Consider the following 19,682-nt stretch of genomic DNA (forward strand, 5'->3'; position numbering starts at 1 on the left):
CCCACGTTCCCTTGCCATTGTATGTCCCCTCACCCCCTTACCTTTCAGCCTGTGCCCTAAACTCAAATCTCACCAGAACAGCCAGGGGAATTCAAATTCAATCACTTAATACATTTGGAAGTGAAAAACTAGAGTCAGTAATGATCATGAAACTACTGGATCGTGGTAAAAATCCTACTGATTTACTAATGTCCTTACCCAGTCTGGACTATATATTTGCCAGACGGCAATGTGATTGACTGTTCATTGCCTTCTGAAAACAGGGCCTCTGAAATGATCTAGCAAGCCATTTAGTTAGGTTAAACTTCTACAGAAAAGTTGAAAAGAATAAATCCAAACAGATCAGCCAGCACTGACCTAAGCACTTGAAATGACAAAAGTAGTACATCATTCAGCCCATCGCTACTGCATAGACCCTTCAAAATAACACCCTACCTAGGCTCACTCCCCACCCTATCCCCAGAACCCCATCTAATCTTTGGACACTAAGGGACAATTTAGCATGGCTAATCTACCTAACCTATACATCTTTGAACTGTGAGACAAAACCGGAGCACCCTGAGGAATCCCATGCAGACACGGGACAATGTGCAAACTCAACACAGATAGTCACCCAAGGCTAGAATTGAACCAAAGTCCTTGGTGCTGTGAGGTAACAGTGCTAACCACTGTGCCACCATGCCGCATTTCTGTAATTTCCATGTAAATGCAGGTTAGATTAAAGCCATCCCTCACCAATGCTCAGTTTGGGTTCTGCCAGTCATTTGGCCTCAGATTTCAATACCTTTCATCAACGCATGGAGAAAATAACTGAATTCCAGAGGTGAGGTATGAGTGACAGCTGTTCACACCAAAGCATACATAGCCATCTACCCCAATCCACCTGACTGCAGTTTTAAATCATAGACATAATGAACATTTTCCCTAAGACATCAGGGCCCAGCTTCTTTAAATATGTTTATCATTTACTGGAACCCAACGACAATAGTAAACTGAGGCATGAACAAGGGGGAAGTGATGGTTTCCTTGCTAGGCAAAAGATTTCAAGATGTGGATATGAGGCCATAGGAGATCAAAAAAAGGTAACTTATTAAAAAATAATTGTTCCTTGTGGGCTAGGAGTTCAACAAAGCAATAAAGATTTCCTGCTTTTCAGAACCACTGGAGGTCTCAAAGCACTTACAACCAATGAAGTTCTTTTGAAGTGTAGTCACTGCTGTAATGTAGGAAATGTGGCAGCCATGTTGCACACAGCAAGATCCCACATGTGATAATGACCAGACTGATGATTATTATTATTAATCTGTTTTTGTGATGTTGGTTGAGGAAGAAATATTGGGAAGGACATCAAGGACAATTTCCTTGCTCCTCTTCAGAAGTCTGCTATGGCTTACAAAAACTTAGCAGGTAGATGGGGCCTCAGTTCACTGTCTCATCTGAAAGATGGCACCTCTGACATTGCAGTACTTTCTCAGTATGGCACTGGAGTGTCAGACTAAATGTTTGAGCTCAAGCCCTGGAAAAGGAACTGGAACCCAGGCCTTAATAACTTAGAGCCTTACGATTTGCCACTGTCTCAGACTTCCCTTTCCCTTTCTCTACCCCTCCCATGACTGCTATCCCTGTTCGACCGAATGGACCTCCTGTTTACTATACTAGATACTATGAGCTCCGGTCCCAAGTGGCAGTCGTCTGATTTTAAAGGCTGCCAATAATGTAATAAAATGCCCAATGGCGCAACTCCCAACTAGTTCAAGGCCATTTTGGTCAGAAAGTTATTCACTGGAATGCAAATGAGGCTCAGCCATTATATCCAGCTGGGACTCTTCTACCACTCCTAGTTCTAAGCTATTCGATTGAGCCTTCCAGCTAGGAGAGCCTTCCCGCTGTCCTTAATTTGGACAGCTAGTATGCCTTCTGGCTATTAAATAGCCAATCGAGGGAATGTAAGGTGAGTTGATCCCAGCACTGGGATCCCAACCCAAAACAGAAACTCCTGTTCAGGGTTAATTAAGTGCTATTAACCGAACAAAGCTGATGCTTCTGTGCCAGAATCAAGTTCCCTTGGTAACAGTTACTTGTTAATTTATTGTTCTCTATAAATTCTCTCCAATTCCATGTATCTTGAAGTCATAAATCATGTACCCACTATAAATTTTCCCCTGAAAGAAATGGAGTGAGTTGAGGAATTTCTAGCGATTTATATTTAATAATTTCATATATTTTTTAAAATATGTCTTGTATCTTCTAGCTTAATTGCCTTCTATGTACTATATAGCTTATTTATTTTTAATCTGCATCTTTCATTTTATATCCAACTTAGCTGCACTCTTCCATTTTAGCTCCCATCACTTCCTTCTATTCAGTTATCTCATCTGTTATTTTTTCATCTCTTGACTTTGTTTTTCAGTAGAGGTTTACAATATTCATAGAACAACTTAACAGAACAATATACATAAGAGCTATTATAATCAATTGGGACTTTGGTAATAAGGCACATAACACACTGAGCAGAATGCGGCACCTTTCTCATATTCATTTATTATCAAAAATAATCTTTTCCTGTTTTAAGATATAGATACCCCAATGACGATCACACGTAGCTTTCAGACACTTTTTGAATTAAATCTCTGTCACAGATATCTTAATAGCTCTTCTTTGAATGCTAATTTTCATCACTAGGGCATATCTAAACATAGAAGGTAATAAATCTAAAATTAAATTAATCAGATAAGTGCACTGATTGTATTAAATTCACATGCCCAGATTACAGAGGAATCATCTAACATTATAGTCAGACTAATCCATGATGCTTTTTCAGTGTACTCAATGATGTTGCTCATGAATGCGAATGCTTGTTTGACAATCAAGGAAAACTGGCCAGCACAAAAAAAACATATATTATTTATAAAAGACGTGTTTATTCAGTGTTTAGCTGAGCCATATGGACTGGGATTGGCCCAAGCAATCTCCCCAGTCTCTCTTGCATTACTTGATTTCTGTCAAGGTGGCTGTAGAACTACTAAAATTCGCTTTGGAATCCCAGGATTAGGCACATTTGCTGAGTGCTTTTCCACAACCCTGCTGGAAGTGAACATTTGTAGCGGACAGTAAGGACAGAATTGATAATGCTGTTATGGTAAAGTATCTGCCCAACAATCATTGTCCAAGTTCACACACACATAGGGGCCAATTTATTAGTACCTGTGGGCAATGAAGTTGCACTCCAGCAAGGAATTGAAAGAATAAAATTGTCATTAGAAAGAAAATCTGAAATAATATCAAAGGCCAAATTGAAGAGTTATAATGAACTGTGATAATAGCTAGATCCCTACGTATAAATTTTGCAAAGCAATTCCACAACCAACATGTTGGATAAAGCTCAGCAGTCCTGTCAAATTCAGTCATGAAAGATGGTGGATAGTTAAAGAACTAATGGAAAGAATAGGGGATCCATAAATGTCCCCATCTTCACTGATGGCAGAGCCCAGCACATCAATGCAAAAGCTAAGGCTGAAACTCAACTGGACTAGCCATATAAATACTGTGGCTACCAGAACAGGCCCAGAGGCTAGTAACTCCCTTCCTGACTCCCCAAAGCTGTCCACAATCTATATGGTACAAGTCAGGAATGTGATGGAACACTTTCCGCTTACCTGAATGAGTACAGCTCCAACAACAGTCAAGACGCTCAACACCATCCAGGACAAAGCAACCCACTTGATTGGCATCCCATCCACAAGCATTCACTCCCTCCACCAACGCACAGTAGCAACCATGTGTACCATTCTCAAGATGCACTGCAGGGACTCACCAAGGCTCCTTAGACAGCACCTTGCAAACCCATGACCACTACCATCTAGGAGAAAGGCAACAGATACAGTGGGACGCCACCACCACGAGGTTCCTCTCCAGGTCACTCACCATCCTCGCTTGGAAATATATCGCTGCTCCTTCACTATTGCTGGGTTAAAATCCTGGAACTGCCTACCTGACCGAATTGTGGTGAATCTTCACCACACAGAGTGCAGCAGTTTAAGCAGGCAGCTCTCAGCCACCTTCTCATGGGCAATTGGGGGTGGACAATAGATTCTGGTCTTGTCAGCAACAGCCATGTGCCACGAATGTACAATGAAAATCCCTAAATGTAGCATTTATTTTCACATTAAATAGTTAAAACGTATAATTCATACACAAGGTTTAAATATTTGTGTTTGCAGATTGCCTAAAGGGATTGCGTCTGAACTGTTTGACTTTGCTATTGAAAGTCAATGAGAGATTGCAGTGTTGGATTAACCTCTTAAGATTTATAAATAATGATGATGTTGTACTGCTGTAGAAATTACAAGTACCCCATATGCCATTCTCTCTTGATTGAAATATAGATGATTAATAACTTCGAATCTCTGAGCCCTGCTTTTGACATTTAATGTCCTATTTAAAGTGTACTTAATAACAGCAATCTAACACTAATGGATGATTAGCAAGGTCTGATTCTGTGCTTCTAACACATGGAGCTCTATGTGGTATCTCCCAATACTATAAAATATTATGAAATTGTTTCTCTTACTCTTGCTTTTGATTTTTCTTTGTTTCCTCTTCTTAATTCATCATGTACTTTCCTACTGTTTTGCCTTTTGTGCTTTCCATTTGTGCTGTCAATGTAACAGTACATTGTATTTGAGGCGGGACATGAACCAATCCGTGAAACAGAGGAGAGCATTTACCAGGTACAAAATTTTAATCTAATCTGTTTGAGTGATTTTCCTGATTAATATGGTGGACACTTTCACTCATAAAGATTCATGCTCAGTAATTCAAATATCATGCACATATGGCTGCAGAATGAAAACAATTTGTCGTTTCTTAGCCTCACCCAATTTTACACTTCAAAATGTAGAAATGTTGCTACCCTATTTAGTGTTTAAGATATTAGTCACCATGGATATCGCTATTTATTTGGTTTTAAAATTATTTTTCACCCAATGGCTAATGGTTTAAAATTGACTGACAGTTTACTAATGGTCATGGCTTAATTGTAATGAAAACTAATCAATGTTTCAGAGTAATAATAAATGGTGTTTTATTGCAGTATGTCAAAAGGTTTCATGTAAGATTGTCAGTGTTACAGTTAGGCATCACTGGTACAGAGTCAATGATGCTCCAGAAAAGATCCACAGTGGAGAACACCTACAGAAAGAATTAAGGAAGTTATCATCTATAACCTTAAAATAACTGCTGACATCAATTTCATGTTGCAGTTGTCCAGGAAACAAGAAAATAATTCAATCTGGTTTGATGCTGTGACTTTGTAAATGCATTAGCAACAGTTGCTAAGTGAGACACTCTCTTATAGTGTCACCAATTTAATTTCCATGTTAAATTCTTGATGGTCTGAATAACCCTGAGGTTTAAACTGGATGAATTTGATCTAAATGTCACGCCTATTGAAATGTTAAAATTGTTTTCTGTGTGCTGTAATTGGTGATATCACTTTCAAATGCATCATTCATTCTGCAGGATTACTAAACAGGTATTATGTAGTCTGTTGGTAAACCCAGTACAACCTCTCCGAGGTATTGTATTCTCACACACCCATCATGGTTAAGATCAGAGAAATGTCTCCCTGTTATAGTTGGAATTTCACGATGCTAATCTAATAGCTTTCACTGATCATTGTTCGCTTTCCTTTGAGCTGTTTATCACAAAACTATTAGGGTGCAGAATGGGCACAATGCAATCCGTTCGTCCCATCGTTTCTGCACCAACTCTCTGAATGAACAATTAATCTGTTGCTATTCCCCTGCCTTCTCACTGTAATCCTGCATATTCCTTCTTTTCAGATAAGTCTAAGTCCCTTTTAAATTCCTCAACTGAATCTGCCTCCACCATGTCATGTTCGGTAGACTGGCTGAAGTAAACGATAAACTACAGAATATCTAATTTAAATAATTTATTATTTAACAACCATGTGATTAAGACAACCAAGAAAAATGAAATACTGAACTACCAACACAAATTAACTTATCTGGAGCTACTGAAAAATATGTCTGTCTCCTAGCACAATCTGCTCCCAACTCCCAGAACTAGTCACCTGGTGGATTAACATTGCCACCTAGTGGTTAGATCGCATACTGACTGCCACCTGACGCGGATCTCGATTTCAGCCTCTCCCACGATCTAACTAACGGGCGCGGAACCACACCAGGCACAACGGGTAGATAAATTGCATCCTATGTGTCCGTCAGTTCTACGCCACCAATCCCCAATCACATTGCCCCTTCCGAGATCTCCTTGTTCCCTCTTTCCATATCCACTTGACCCCCTCCAAGCATCTATGATACATGACAACAGGATGATGGACTTGTATTAACACTGTTAGCAGGTCACTATTCAAGACAAAATGTGATAACCACTTGCTGTGAGGAAAGCTTTGTTCTTCATTGGGATCTGATTAAGTCTGACTTCTGATTTTCTGCTGAGAGCACACTCACATCCACCTTCACCGGAGGAAATTTATTTTGGACCACTGTGGAGCAGATGGGGGTGGGCGAGTATGTTTCTAGTGAGTGATGGGGCATGCAGTCCAGGATGTCTGTCACTGTGGGTTTCCTATGCTCTCACTGGTGCCGTTTCTTGGGGGCCATGTAGCAGGAAGCGACTCCAGATGGAGGGAGAGACCTACCTTGTTGTGAAGATTACATATTTCAGGTGTGAAAAGCTTCATTGGTAATCATTTTAATGTGACAATTCTCCATTCCCCCTAGCTACGAATACTATCCCCAGGATGCACGTCAGAGGTGGAGGTAGCCTGCTCCCTTCCCCACCCTGTGGTGGTCATCCTCTGGAAGGCCTGGTGCCGGAGGGGCCAGGTTAACTTACCGGTGTCACAGGTCGCCATTTTGCCGTTCAATCCTGTTCTGCCCACTGCTCTTGAGATGTGCCAGTGTCAGGAATGGGGAGAGGGGGCATTGGAAGGACATGAGGCCACCTGAGTCTCCATGGTAGAAGGCCCTTGGATGAATCCCGACGCTTCCTCCTCCCTGAGGGTGCCCGTAGGGCTCTGGGTAACTCCATGGGATGGTGGGGCAGCTGGATTGAACTCCAAAAGCCTGAGTCTTCTGGCTCGGGCAGTCCTGGAGGCCCCCCATTGCCTGCACCATGGTGTCAAAGCCCTCAGTATTGGTCCTCATTGACTATGCCAAGCTCTGGAGTGCCTCAGCAATGTCCACATGTGTCTGGGACATGTCCTTCAGCGAATGGGGCTGATGTCGATGCCCACAGCAATGATCATCAGAGACTGAGCCATACATTGGACACCAGCACTCATGGCTCTGATGTTGTGCTCCAGATGTTCCACTGCAGTCATCACCCAGGAGTGTTAGCTTGCGTTTCAAGCAATGCCGGCACTATCTCTTGCACCTAAAGCCTTTGATGCACCTCCAATCGGTCTCACAGTCACAGGAATGCTGCTGACACCCCTCCTAAATCTCATAGCTCCAGCTTATTATCTATAGCAGCTCTGGGAGAACCTTGTCCACAGTCTCAGCATCTGGCTGTGGCCCAGGTAAGTTCTGGGATCTAGCAGACCTCTGACTGTTGTGTCCCTTGGATGTTTCCTCCACCTGATGTGCATTAGCAGCAGTGTGGTGCTCACCAGATAGTGTCCCAGAAGCCTGTCTGCTAATGTTGCCCACCAAGGTGTGTCTCTGCGATGAGGATAGGTGTGGATGAAAGCTGTGGCGCATTGTCAGTGTTATCCTCTAAGATTTCCTTCGACGTCGTCTCTTGGGTCGTAGGGGTTGGGGGGGGGGGGGGGGGCAGCAGGGCAGCAACTCTGGATGGCCCAGCCTCATTAGTTGGTGATCCTGTAAGACTATGGACGTGGGCTTAGTGAAAGAGAAGGATAATTGTCTGGGACATCAACAACTCACTTGAGACAGGTCATCTGGATGAAAGGGCAATGGATCTTCACTTCTCTACCGCAGGCCGACCTTGCTGTCGGTTACTGCTCTCTCCGGCAAAGCAGGATCTCCATGGCTCTTTCCTCATTTGGAATAAGGATTCGCAACTCTGGAATTCCACCCACAGTCTTCTTCCTCTCATTCTAATTATGGGCAATTTTCTCCTGTGGGGACAAAGAGAGGATATTGTGAGCCGCTCGCTTGATGGGTCAGGGGGCCTGTAGCAGGTGGCACATTTGGGCACCGCGCCTTGACATTGACATTGTGATGGTGAGTGCTAGGGGGTTCTGAGGAATAAGCTTGGAGGTCAGACATTGGGAGAGTGCGAGGTATTAGCCAATAGATTTGGGGGGGGCTTTTGGAGGGGTGAGGGGTTTTGGAATTGAGGGGTGGCAGGAGGTCATGCATCTTCTTCCCTACATTGGACGATGGTCCTCCCGGTCATGCTGCCTGCACTAACTGCAGCTGCCATTTGTCACCATGCTCGTGGTTCTCCTGCCACCACTGGGGAACAGGGTGCCCCACCTCCATGGCATCCAGCCTGGCCAGGTCGGCATCCAGAAATCAGGAACAGGTCTCGGCGTTGCCATCCTCCTGGCTTGACTGGGAGTGAGGGCTGAGGGACCGTTTAAATGATGCTCCCCTTGTTAGCTGCGAGCAGGTGAATCAGACATCTGGGGACTTGGGCACGACGAGTTTCACGTGGGGCTAGTTTTGTGCACGTAATGTGTGTGAATATTGATCTTGATCGCACCATTACAGCCAGCGCAAATCATCCCGCGAATCTAGCCCAAAATGGCACTTAGTCATTTTTTGAGTGAATCGCACCCTTCATGTCAGTGGGATAAAAGATCACTGTTTTATAACCTTTGTGAAGTCTATGTGCTCAAATCTCATGGTACACAAGGAATATAGTCTTAAAGTCTCCAAGCTATCTTCATAACTGAAGTTCTTCATCCCTGGAACCATTCTTATGAATCTTTTCTGCACTCTCTCCAATACCTTCCCATATCCTGCAGCACCCAGAACTGGATGCAATATTCCAGCTGAGGCCATACTGCATATTTCAACTAGACCTACAGAAAGAATTTAAGCCTTCCAAACCACACATTAATGTTTAAAGAGACAGTCTGTGAAATATTCATCATTTAACATTGGATGTCACCAGTAATGTTAAATTAACAGAAGTTACTTAAAGAAACTATGAGCAGGATATTATTCATGTTTCAAACTCCTCCACTGTGGTAAATATTTGCCCTAGTTTTCTGCTTAGCTCATGAAAATTATTATCCAAAGTATTAGGACACCCTGTGCTATAGTGCGCAATCAATCCAACCTCATTTGGCCCCGAGTCACAGCACAAGTAAATTAACCAATATTTCTTTGAAAAATACCTAAAGACTTTAGCCTTTGGCTGCCCAATAATTACAACCACCAAGTTTAAACACAATTATTGCTTATTTATAACAAAAACAATAATGAAATATGTAGCAAATACAGCTGGTTAACTATTATTTAATTCCTAATTCCCCACTATAACTTGCCCCCACCCTTTCTCTATACACACACAGAAAAACACAGAGGTGAAGAAAAGGAGTTAAAAAAAAACCGTAAGTCAAAGAGAAAAAGGGTCTTTGTTTCAAATGAGTGTTACAGCACGCATTCCTCTTTAGACTTTGCTTTCTGTTCGAGAATTTAGGGAGAGAGACAAAGAAAGAAAGAACATCCTCGTATTTTGTTTGCAACCTGCAATGGTTTTCCTGTAGATTCATTCAGGTTATCTTCAGGAATACATCACTCACAGCCTTTCAGGAGAAAACACGGAGGAGAGAGAGAGAGTTATTCAGCGGAATGCTCCGTCCCGCCGTGTCACATTTCTGCCTCACCCCGCCGGCGGCATGCACCATTAAGCTGGCTGGTCAATGGGGCAGCCCCACGTCGTCAGGAAACCCCCAGGCTGCTGGCAAAATGGAGCATCTCACCAGAGGAGAATGCCGCCCCTTATCTCTGAGTGTCCAGGAGTCAAATTGAGCTCCTTTGGCCTCGACTGGGATAGGATCCAATCAACACCTATTACCTGGCCTTTTGGCCAATTCATTGGCCATCAACCAATGAATCAAACCGAGCCCCATCCCGTCTCTCTCTTGTGCCAATAACTGAAGTTCCTGCTCAAACTAGCAGAGGCTAGCAAATAGATCAAAAATGATAACGGCAAAATAAAAGAAAGGGAAAATAAGGGAAACAAGAATACAAAAGTAAAGTCACCACTGTGCAGCAAATCCTTTGCGGAAGATTTTCGTATAGTGCACTTTTGCTGCTGTCTGAAGATACCATTCCATGAGAAGCAGGTTCTGCCATAAATGCTGTCTATGAGATGGATATCAGATGTTGTTTTTAGTGTTGATGCCTGATGTCAAGTGATGTTGCCACGGATCATCATTGTGGTGCACGCTGGCCCAAACCTCATGTCAGCATTTCCCTCAGTCATTGGCCCAAGCCTCTCGGGTATGATGTTTCGGACTTGCAAACAACCTTGAAGCAGAGCTTTGAGTGACCTACTGGTCTTATAGCTCCAACTATTTCATCATACAGTAAGTTGTGGGGAATACTTCCAGCTTCCATGCTGCGAATGTGCCTGAGACACCAAAGTCATCTCTACTTGATGAGTGTTAGCATAGTTGAGAGATTTGCCTTTGAGAGGATTGTCACATTTGTTATTTTTAGAGCTATACAATTTTAGTGTATTTAGAGGACAGCAATTATGAATAATCAGGCAATCACCTGTTGGCAGGGCCTCTATTGCTTTTCGCAATCAATACAAAATATGTGATTTTGTTAAGATCATAAGAATTTAGCAGGTCCGTTTGTTATATAAATTGATTTATTTATTAAAATAGAACCTCTGAGAACCGTCTTTTACTTATATCGTTGGGATTGTTTTTAATTATATGAGGTTTAAAAATGAATCTAGTAAGTGGTGTGGCATAATGTGTTAGAACATAAGGCGCTGTATAAAGTGGTGGGCCTGAGGTCTGATGTTCCAAACTCTGCTGAGGTTCTGATTTCAGCCATCTCTCTTTGATGGGCATTGAGTAGAGAATTGATCTATTCAGGCTTTCTTCATACAAACGTTTCAGAGGAGCAACGCTGCCGATGACCTGATTTGAGAGTTTCAAATAAAAGGCTGTTTATATCTTATTCTGTTAACACATGCTGATTTTAAAATGCTTATTAGAATCAGAGTATTACATGGTCAAGAGCGAGGTCTTTCCGATTCAAGCAAGGGAACAAAAGAGGAGATTGTGAGAGATACCATTCAAGGTGATGGGAGGGAATTTTTGATAATTAGGCATCCAGGTGGCGCAGGAGTGGGAGCAGCTGCATAAGCTCTATCAGGCTTAGTTGGTGGACAGATGAAGGGAGACTTTAGAAGGTGGGATGTGCTCCCGTGGTCACTTGCAGTGAGGGTGCAGATGGTAAAGATGACTGTTCTCCTGAGGTTTTTGTTTGTATTTCAGTGCCTGCCTATTTTTATCCGCAAGGTTTTCTTTAAGAGGGTGAATTCAGTGATCTCTGGGTTTGTGTGAGCAAGTAAAACCCCACGGGTAAAGAAGGTGCTGCTGGAGCGGGGTAGAGGAGGGCCCTACCAAATTTCAGAAACTATTACTGGGCAATGGTCAGGAAGTGGGTAGTGGTGGAGGGGTCGATGTGGGAGCGGGTGGAGGTTGCCTCATGTAGGGCACAAATTTAGGAGCATTCTTAACGTCACGTCTGCCATTCTCGCCGGCTTGGTACACCACAAGCCCAGTAGCAGTGGTAGGCCTGAGGGTGTGGGGACAGTGGCGGAAGCATATGGGAGTGGAGGGGGTGTTGGTATGGGCACCAATTTGTGGCAACCACCGGTTTGCACTGGGGGGGTGCTGAATAGGCAGTTTTGGAGGTGGCAGCGAGCCGGGATCGATCGGTTTGGGGACCTGTTTATCGATGGCAGCTTTCCGTGTTTGGAAGATTTGGAGGAGGAGTTTGATCTGCCCGATGGGAATTAATTCTGCTACCTGCAGGCGAGGGACTTTGTGCGGAGGCAAGTCTCGACCTTTCCGCATCTTCCGCTCCAGGGGGTACAGGACAGGGTAGTGTCGAAAATGGGAGTGGGGGAGGGGGAGGTAGCGGAGATTAATAAGGAGCTGATGGAATAGGGGAAGTGAAGCAAAAGGAAGAAGAACTGGGCAGGGAATTAGAGGCGGGGTTGTGGGAGGATGACCTGAGTAGAGTCAATTCGTCCTCGCCATGTGCCAGGCTTAGCCTGATACAATTCAAGGTGGTCCTCAGGGTGCATATGACTGTGGCCCGAATGAGCAGGTTCTTAGAAGGGGTGGAGGATAGGTGTAGGCAGTGTGCGGGAGGGACCGCAAATCATATCCCCATGTTTTGGGCCTGTCCGAGGCTTAGGGGATTTTGGCAGGGATTTGCCGATGTCATGTCAAAGGTATTGAAGTATGGGTGAACTCCAGAGGTGCCAATGTTTGGAGTTTCGGAAGACCCAGGAGTCCAGGGGGCGAGAGAGGCTGATGTTTTAGCCTTTGCCTCCCTGGTAGCGCGGAGACAGATCTTATTGGCGTGGAGGGACTCAGATTCCCCGAAATAGGGGGTATGGGTCAGTGACATAGACTGGTTTCTCAGGCTTGAGAAGATCAAGTTTGCCCTGACGGGATCGATGCTTGGCTTTGCCCGGAGGTGGCAGCCATTTATTGACTTCTATGGGGAAAATTAAGCTGTCGGCAATGGGAGGGGGGGTGGGGGGGGGGGGGGGGGGGGGGGGGGGGGGGGGGAGGGGGTGGTAAAGGGGAAGAAGGAGGCATGGGGGGGTTGGTTGAGGTGGGAAATAGTTAGTGAGAAAGGAAGAATGGGGAATTGTGTATGTAAGCCATGTTGGCTGGTTTTGGTTGTTGGTTGGGTGGGTGCTATTTGTTTTGTTGTTTTTCCTCTTGTAAATTGTTAATTATATATGCCTGAATAGAATTTTTAAAAAAAGAATCAGAGCAATATGCCCAGCAAAATGGGATAACTGTGTACTTATCTCCCTGTATTGTTCCAATATTTCTCACCTGAAGACCAGATGCGGTCATACAATTCCTTCCGGGTATGAAGATAGAAGATGGACCATAAAATCCAGTCCTATGAAATGTTCCTCGTTTTTGATCATTTGTAAAATTTGAACCTTTTGGCATGAACCAATGAATGTGTCTACTGAATATTCTGCAGATTAGATTATTAGAGCCCTTGTGAATTCCTTAGCAGTGATATGATTACCCATGAGGCTACTTGGTGGATGTATCAGTTTATTCCCGATGCGTCTGTCTACACCAGTCCCTTTTCATATTGTTGAAGTCTTTATGGAATCAACCGTTTTTCTTTAAAACCCTCTAAAGTTACTTGATTGCAGAAGAGTGTTGTCACAGTTTGTGATTATTCATTGGAATATTTGTTTTCTATCAGGTTCCCACAAGTCAGCAGAAGGAAGGTGTTTATGATGTGCCAAAAAGCCAACCAGTGAGTCAAATCTGGATCTTTCTATCTTGTGCTTTGCATCACTGATTTTTTTAATGTCACCCGTTCAGTTTATGTAAAATATGCCGCATCTTCAATTCTGTTTTTCAATCTGGATGTGTCACCTCATTGAGCTACTTTAATATATGTCTTTATCTAACCACCAGGTGTAATACTTAATGGTTTGCCCTTGGAATCAATTTTCCCAATGTGCGACGATACTATAGTGTATCTCTGTGCATTCTAGTAAATTAATCAATAACTTACAGCATTTTGCCCTGGGATCAAGAATCTAATCAGCGGTAGCACAGGGGGAGTGCTGTTGCTTCACAGCGGCTGGGACCCGGGTTCGATTCCTGGCTTGGGTCACTGGCTGTGTGGAGTCAGTACGTTCTCCTCGTGTCGGCATGGGTTTCTTCCGGGTGCTCCAGTTCCAACCACAAGCCCCAAAAGACGTGCTTGTTAGATGAATTGGATATTCTGAATTCTCCCTCAGTATACCTGAACAGGCGCCGGAGTGTGGCGACTAAGGGATTTTTACAGTAACTTCATTGCAGTGTTAATGTAAGCCTACTTGTGACACTAAAAAAGATTATTATTATAATCAGTTGTTTGGATAGTTTTAATTTGAATAGCTAGACTAGCAGTTAAAGTGACCAGAAGTATTTACCCAATGTAATTGAAAAACTGTGAGTTTTCCCTACTATGAGGGAACATACCAGAAAGAGATGAAGAGATGCTGGTGTAGGAGCAATGTCGCTCGACTTGAAATCCAGGGTTCCAAGCTAATGGTTTGGGGACCATAGCAACCGACAGAACTTGAATTCAGTTAATAAAAGCTGAGATATAAAGCTAGTCTCACAGTGAGATGAAATTATCATTGATTATGTAAAAACCCATCTGGTTCACTTTAGCGAAGGAAATCTGCTGCCCTTACCCAGTGACTCCAGTCCCAGAGCAATGTCGGCTCTTAAATGCCCTATGAAATGGCCAATTCAAGGGAATTTGGGATGGGGAACAAATGCTGGCCTTGCTGGTGACACCCACAGGTCATGAAAGAATTTTTAAGCAGGGTACAGGAATGCAATTGTTAGTCAAGCACCCGTAATTCACTGCAGGTAAATCGGTTCACTATTACTTTTGAATAATTATTGCACTCTTGTTAATCTGCTTATTTTCTATGCTTACATTGATGTGAATGGCACCTCTAGAAAAGGTGGTGTGTCACTCATCACAACTACAATCTTTGAAAGTATGATATTGGTAGTAAGTGCTGAGCAGTCAATTAATGAATGTGGCATTGTGGATTACAAGGAAATGGAGAAAGAGAAAAAATTGAGAAGGTACAATGATTATTTCCTATCACTGCTAAATTAAATAGTCTTTGCTTCATCTTTGCTAATATTATTTGTTTCCTCATGGATAAAGTATAACTTCTCCCCATACAATTATGTTTAACTTCATTCCTAGGACATGGTGCAAGAAAATATTTGTCTATTAGACTGTATTTCTGTTAACTCTAACCTCCAACTACCCTGCCCCATCCTGTCTCTATCTCATACATACACTTTGTTATTTTAATCTATGGTTATTGCCCTTTTAATTTTCCTCCCATGTTGCTCGTCAGCTCGAAACATTCCATTCTATATGCTCTTCATTGTCTGTGTATTTGATGGAAATATCACATGGGCCACAGTTGTAATTTCTTGAGATCTGTTCGCTGTGATCCTGTAATATCCATCTATCTATCTATGTAATTTAAAACTTTCATTTAGCTCATGCCTATAGCCCATGGGAAAGATGTCCATCACATGTCAATGTTAGAGCTTAAAAACAAGAAAAGAATTATTAACTCAATGAGCTGAATGGTAGTGAAATGTAGGCTGGAATTTTATGGGCCACTTTGAACACAATCAGAGGTTGTTGGGGCAGTAGAGCGTGGGCGGCAGGGAGGCCGTTGTGGGGATGCAGGTGTAGGTGTGTGATGAAGCGGAGGCTGTAAAATCAGCACAGAAGATGTTAGACTGGAAACACCTTCATGTCATTTTGGCATTTTCCCGATCGTTGCTGACATAAGAGTTTGGACTTTACCCATTGATGGGGAGGAATGTATTTAATGCCAATTGTCTGCAATTTTACAGCGTATTTTGAATTTTACAAATGGTACACAAGAACCACAGGGCTTCATATACTTGCCTGCTTGAAATAGGCAGCAACCCATCAGAAGCTCAGTGCTGGCTTTCTCCATGCAGCTGCCATTGAGAGAACCGTCATGGCATGCCAGGGAGATGGAGTAGCACTTGGACTAGAAACCGAAGGCTGCAGTGGAGGGAAATCAGCTTGCACTGCAATGACTTACAGCCAGGGTGTCAATATACCTTTGGGACTTGTTCAAAAGAAATGGAATTGACTGTGGGGCCTTTTGGATGGAAGGCCTTGCACAATGAGAGAGGCCACCTGAGATGGGGCTCATTACCCAGGCTTTGGGGCCCCGTTAAGGAGGAGGAACAGCAGAGAGGGCAGGATGTCCAAGTACTGACAGGAGAAAATCAGCAGTCTCAGAACCACCAAGAAGTGGTCGGACAGGATGCCAGATAGATGTGAAGAGGGTCTTGGTAATTGCTTCCTGTGTGCAGAAGTCGCCTTCCAGGGAGAGTCTCCCCTGTTGGAGGCTTAATTATCTGCAAATGTCTGAAAGGCAGTCTCTGAAGGTGGCAGATCTCCAGGGAGGCCATCACTAATTAGTGTGCCATGCTGCAGGGCAATCTGAGCACCATGGGAGATGATGACCACCCACTGGCCCTGAAGGTCATCATCGCACTTAACTGAATCTTTCCACCGGAGATATGCATAGGATCTCGCTGTCCGTGGCACAAGTAAGTGTCTAATGCGCTGTTTAGGAGAAGTGATTACAATGCATGGTACTGCACCAATCCAGTCAGGTGGAGAGTTCTATTGAGTTCAGGGCCATCGCTGAATTGCACTATGTGCAGGGTGTAATTGACTGCATGCATGTGGCTATTAAGGCTCCCACAGACCAGTCGGTGCTCTTCATTAACAGGAATGGCTTCCACTCACTCAATGTACAGCTTGTTTGTGAGTATCACAAATAGATCCTTCAGGTATGTGCACAGTTCCTGGAAAGCAGCCACAATGTCTCCATATGGTGGTCCCAGATGCCAGAACATTTCTGCACCATTCCGCATGCCTTCAGGGATGGATACAAAGAGACGATGGTTGCCCACTTAGGACATAGCTTCTAACGCCTCTGGGGAACTCGTGCACAGATGCACAGGAGAGGTACAACACCTGTTACTGCGCAACCCAAGCAACCAACAAGCAGCTCATTGCTCTCCTGAACATGTGATTCAGATCATAGAATCATAGAATTTACAGGGCAGATAGAGGCTATTCAACCCATCAGGTCTGCACCGGCCCTTGGAAAGAGCACCCTATTTAAGCCCATACTTCACCCTATCCTTGTAACCCAGTAATCTTTATGGACACTAAGGGCAATTTAGCATGGCCAATCCACCTAACCTGCACATCTCTGGACTGTGGGAGGAAACCAGAGCACCTGGAGGAAACGTACACAGACACGGGGAGAACATGCAAACTCCGCACAGACCGTGACCCAAGCCGTGAATCAAACCTAGGACTCTGAAGCTGTGAAACAACAGTGCTAACCACTGTTCTACCATGCCGCCCTTGGACCGAGATCAATCTTGCCAAGTTCTTTAGAAAGCCCCAGTTATGGTCTCGTATATGGTGGTGGGCTGTGCATTGCACAACTTTGCATTGCAGAAGCAGGGGAGCCTTTAAGCAATGAGGAAATTATAGATTGCAATGCCTCTGTTGTTGAGGATGTGGAGGTGGCTACTGACCAAGTAATGAATGATGAAGGTCCCAGGGACCAAACAAGGCACAATATGATGCATGCAAGAGAGTCTTGGGAAGTGCTTATGTATAGAGGTTTCGGATCACCCTTATTACCTGTTGGTCCCATACCAATGAAGTTTCATCTTTATGTTGTTACCTCCTTCATTTTGCACTCCACCACCCAGTGCCTAGATGAACATCGCACAATGGCAAGGACGAAGCATTGACCACAATGGCTTGGTTCGCCCCTTCCAAACTATTGAGGGATTCAGGCTATAAATTAAGTCCCAAAGGGAAGCAAGAATTGGAATGGAAGATAATCCCTCCAGTGCAGAAGGAGGCCATCTGGCCCATTGAGTCTACACTGACCCTCTAAAAGAGCACCCTACCCAGGCCCACTTCCCAGCCTTATCCCCATAACCCCGCCTAACCTGGGATGCCTTATAATGGCCATTTCATCTAACATGCACATCTTTGGACTGTGGAGGGAAACCGAAGCACCCGGTGGAAACCCATGCACACAATTGTGGGGGGGGGTGCCTATTGCAGAAGGCGCCTCAGAGTTGGGGTGCCCTGCCTCTTGAGCTGCTGGAGCTCTTGCTTGGTCTACTCATCGATGCTGCAATCTCTCTCTCCCCCCCCCCCCCCCCCCCCCCCCCAGGCTTCCCCTACTCTCCCACTCCCAGGACTTATCTTTTCATGGTCCAGGGACTTTGTCCCAGACAGAGCATTACATTCCTGCTTTTGGCCATTGAAGCACTGTACCTGACCAGGTTGGAGAGCTGTCGGCCAATCTGATTGGCTGACAGCTCTCACAGGCAAGGTTTCAATGTAATGGTCAGCAGATGTCCCGCCAATCAATGCTCAATCGAGCGTTAAAGAGCAGTGTGAGTTCGAGAGTCGGTGGCTGCAAGTTCGGCACGGAATCACAGGGTGGAGAGTGCCCATCACTTACCCATGGAGATGATCACAACACCCATGCTAACAGGAGCCCAGCCGTCCATGATGTGGGTACACGTATGCCTCCTGCATTTATTTGTTTTAAAATTTAGATTATCCAATTATTTTTTCCAATTAAGGAGCAATTTAGCATGACCAATCCACCTACTCTGCACATTTTTGGGTTGTGGGGGCGAAACCCACGCAGACACAGGGAGAATGTGCAAATTCCACACGGACAAAGACCCAGAGCTGGGATTGAACCTGGGACCTCAGTGCCGTGAGGCAGCTGTGCTAACCACTAGGCTACCGTGCTGTCCCTCCTGCATGTATTAAGGGGCATTGTAGGAGTCAGCAATGCCAGATGGGCACCAATGGCAGCATATTTAGTATCTGGGCGGCACGGTAGCACAGTGGCTAGAACTGCTGCTTCACAGCTCCAGGGTCCCAGGTTCACTTCCCGACGTGGGTCATTGTGCGGAGTCTGCACATTCTCCCCATGTCTGCAAGGGTTTTCTCCGGGTGGGGGCTTAGATAGGGCGTTCTTTCCAAGGGCCGATGCAGATTTGATGGGCCAAATGGCCTACTTCTGCACTGTAAATTCTATGATTCTCTGATCTAAGTCCATTGCCATCAACTGGGTGGCCCATCGTCTTGACCAAACTCACCCTCTGGCCGAATAAAGTCACTGTCACATTGTCACACTTGCCGCACTGGATCCAGGTTCTTGTGGTGACCTTATGACTGCCATCCTCTTCTGCAATCATTCTACAATCGGTGTGCAAATTTGCTTAGTCAAGTGAGGCCTCTCTCGGGAAGAGGGTCTCCCACCTTTTCCTTGCAGCTTTGAGGAGCACCTACTGCGGGTCTTTGCATATCCATGGGACCAGCTGTGGTCCTCTCATCTGCCATCATATCTGCAGGCTTCTGCACAATTATCAAATTTCCTGGCAGTCAGCAGTGGTTGGCAGTCAATCTGCAGCACCTGAAGGAATCTATAGCACCTGGAGGTCAGCCTGTATTATCTGGTACTCAGTCCATATTACCTGAAGGGCAGTCTGTAGCACCTGGAGGGCAGTCTGTATTATCTGGAGGACAGTCTGTAGTACTTGGAGGGCAGTCTGTAGTACTTGGAGAGCAGTCTGTAGCACCTGGAGGGCAGTCTGTAGTACTTGGAGGGCAGTCTGTAGCACCTGGAGGACAGACTGTAGCATCTGGAGAACAGTCTGTAGTATCCAGGGGACAGTCTGTAGCACCTGGAGGACAGTCTGTAGCACCTGGAGGACAGTCTGTAGCACCTGGAGGACAGACTGTAGCACCTGGAGGACAGACTGTAGCACCTGGAGGACAGAC

At 44.6% G+C, this 19,682-nt stretch overlaps 1 protein-coding gene across 1 annotated transcript in view; it reads left to right on the forward strand.

Annotated features, from left to right (window-relative positions):
* dab1a (DAB adaptor protein 1a) overlaps positions 1-19,682 on the forward strand; it is an 858,599-nt gene that overhangs the window by 709,437 nt on the left and 129,480 nt on the right. Inside the window, exons 9-10 of the mRNA XM_038793498.1 lie at positions 4,671-4,730; positions 13,461-13,514. Of these exons, the coding sequence (XP_038649426.1) occupies positions 4,671-4,730; positions 13,461-13,514 (114 nt within the window). The remainder of the gene's footprint in view (positions 1-4,670; positions 4,731-13,460; positions 13,515-19,682) is intronic.

Source organism: Scyliorhinus canicula, chromosome 4 (assembly GCF_902713615.1).
Source record: "Scyliorhinus canicula chromosome 4, sScyCan1.1, whole genome shotgun sequence".
NCBI classification, from domain to species: Eukaryota; Metazoa; Chordata; class Chondrichthyes; order Carcharhiniformes; family Scyliorhinidae; genus Scyliorhinus; species Scyliorhinus canicula.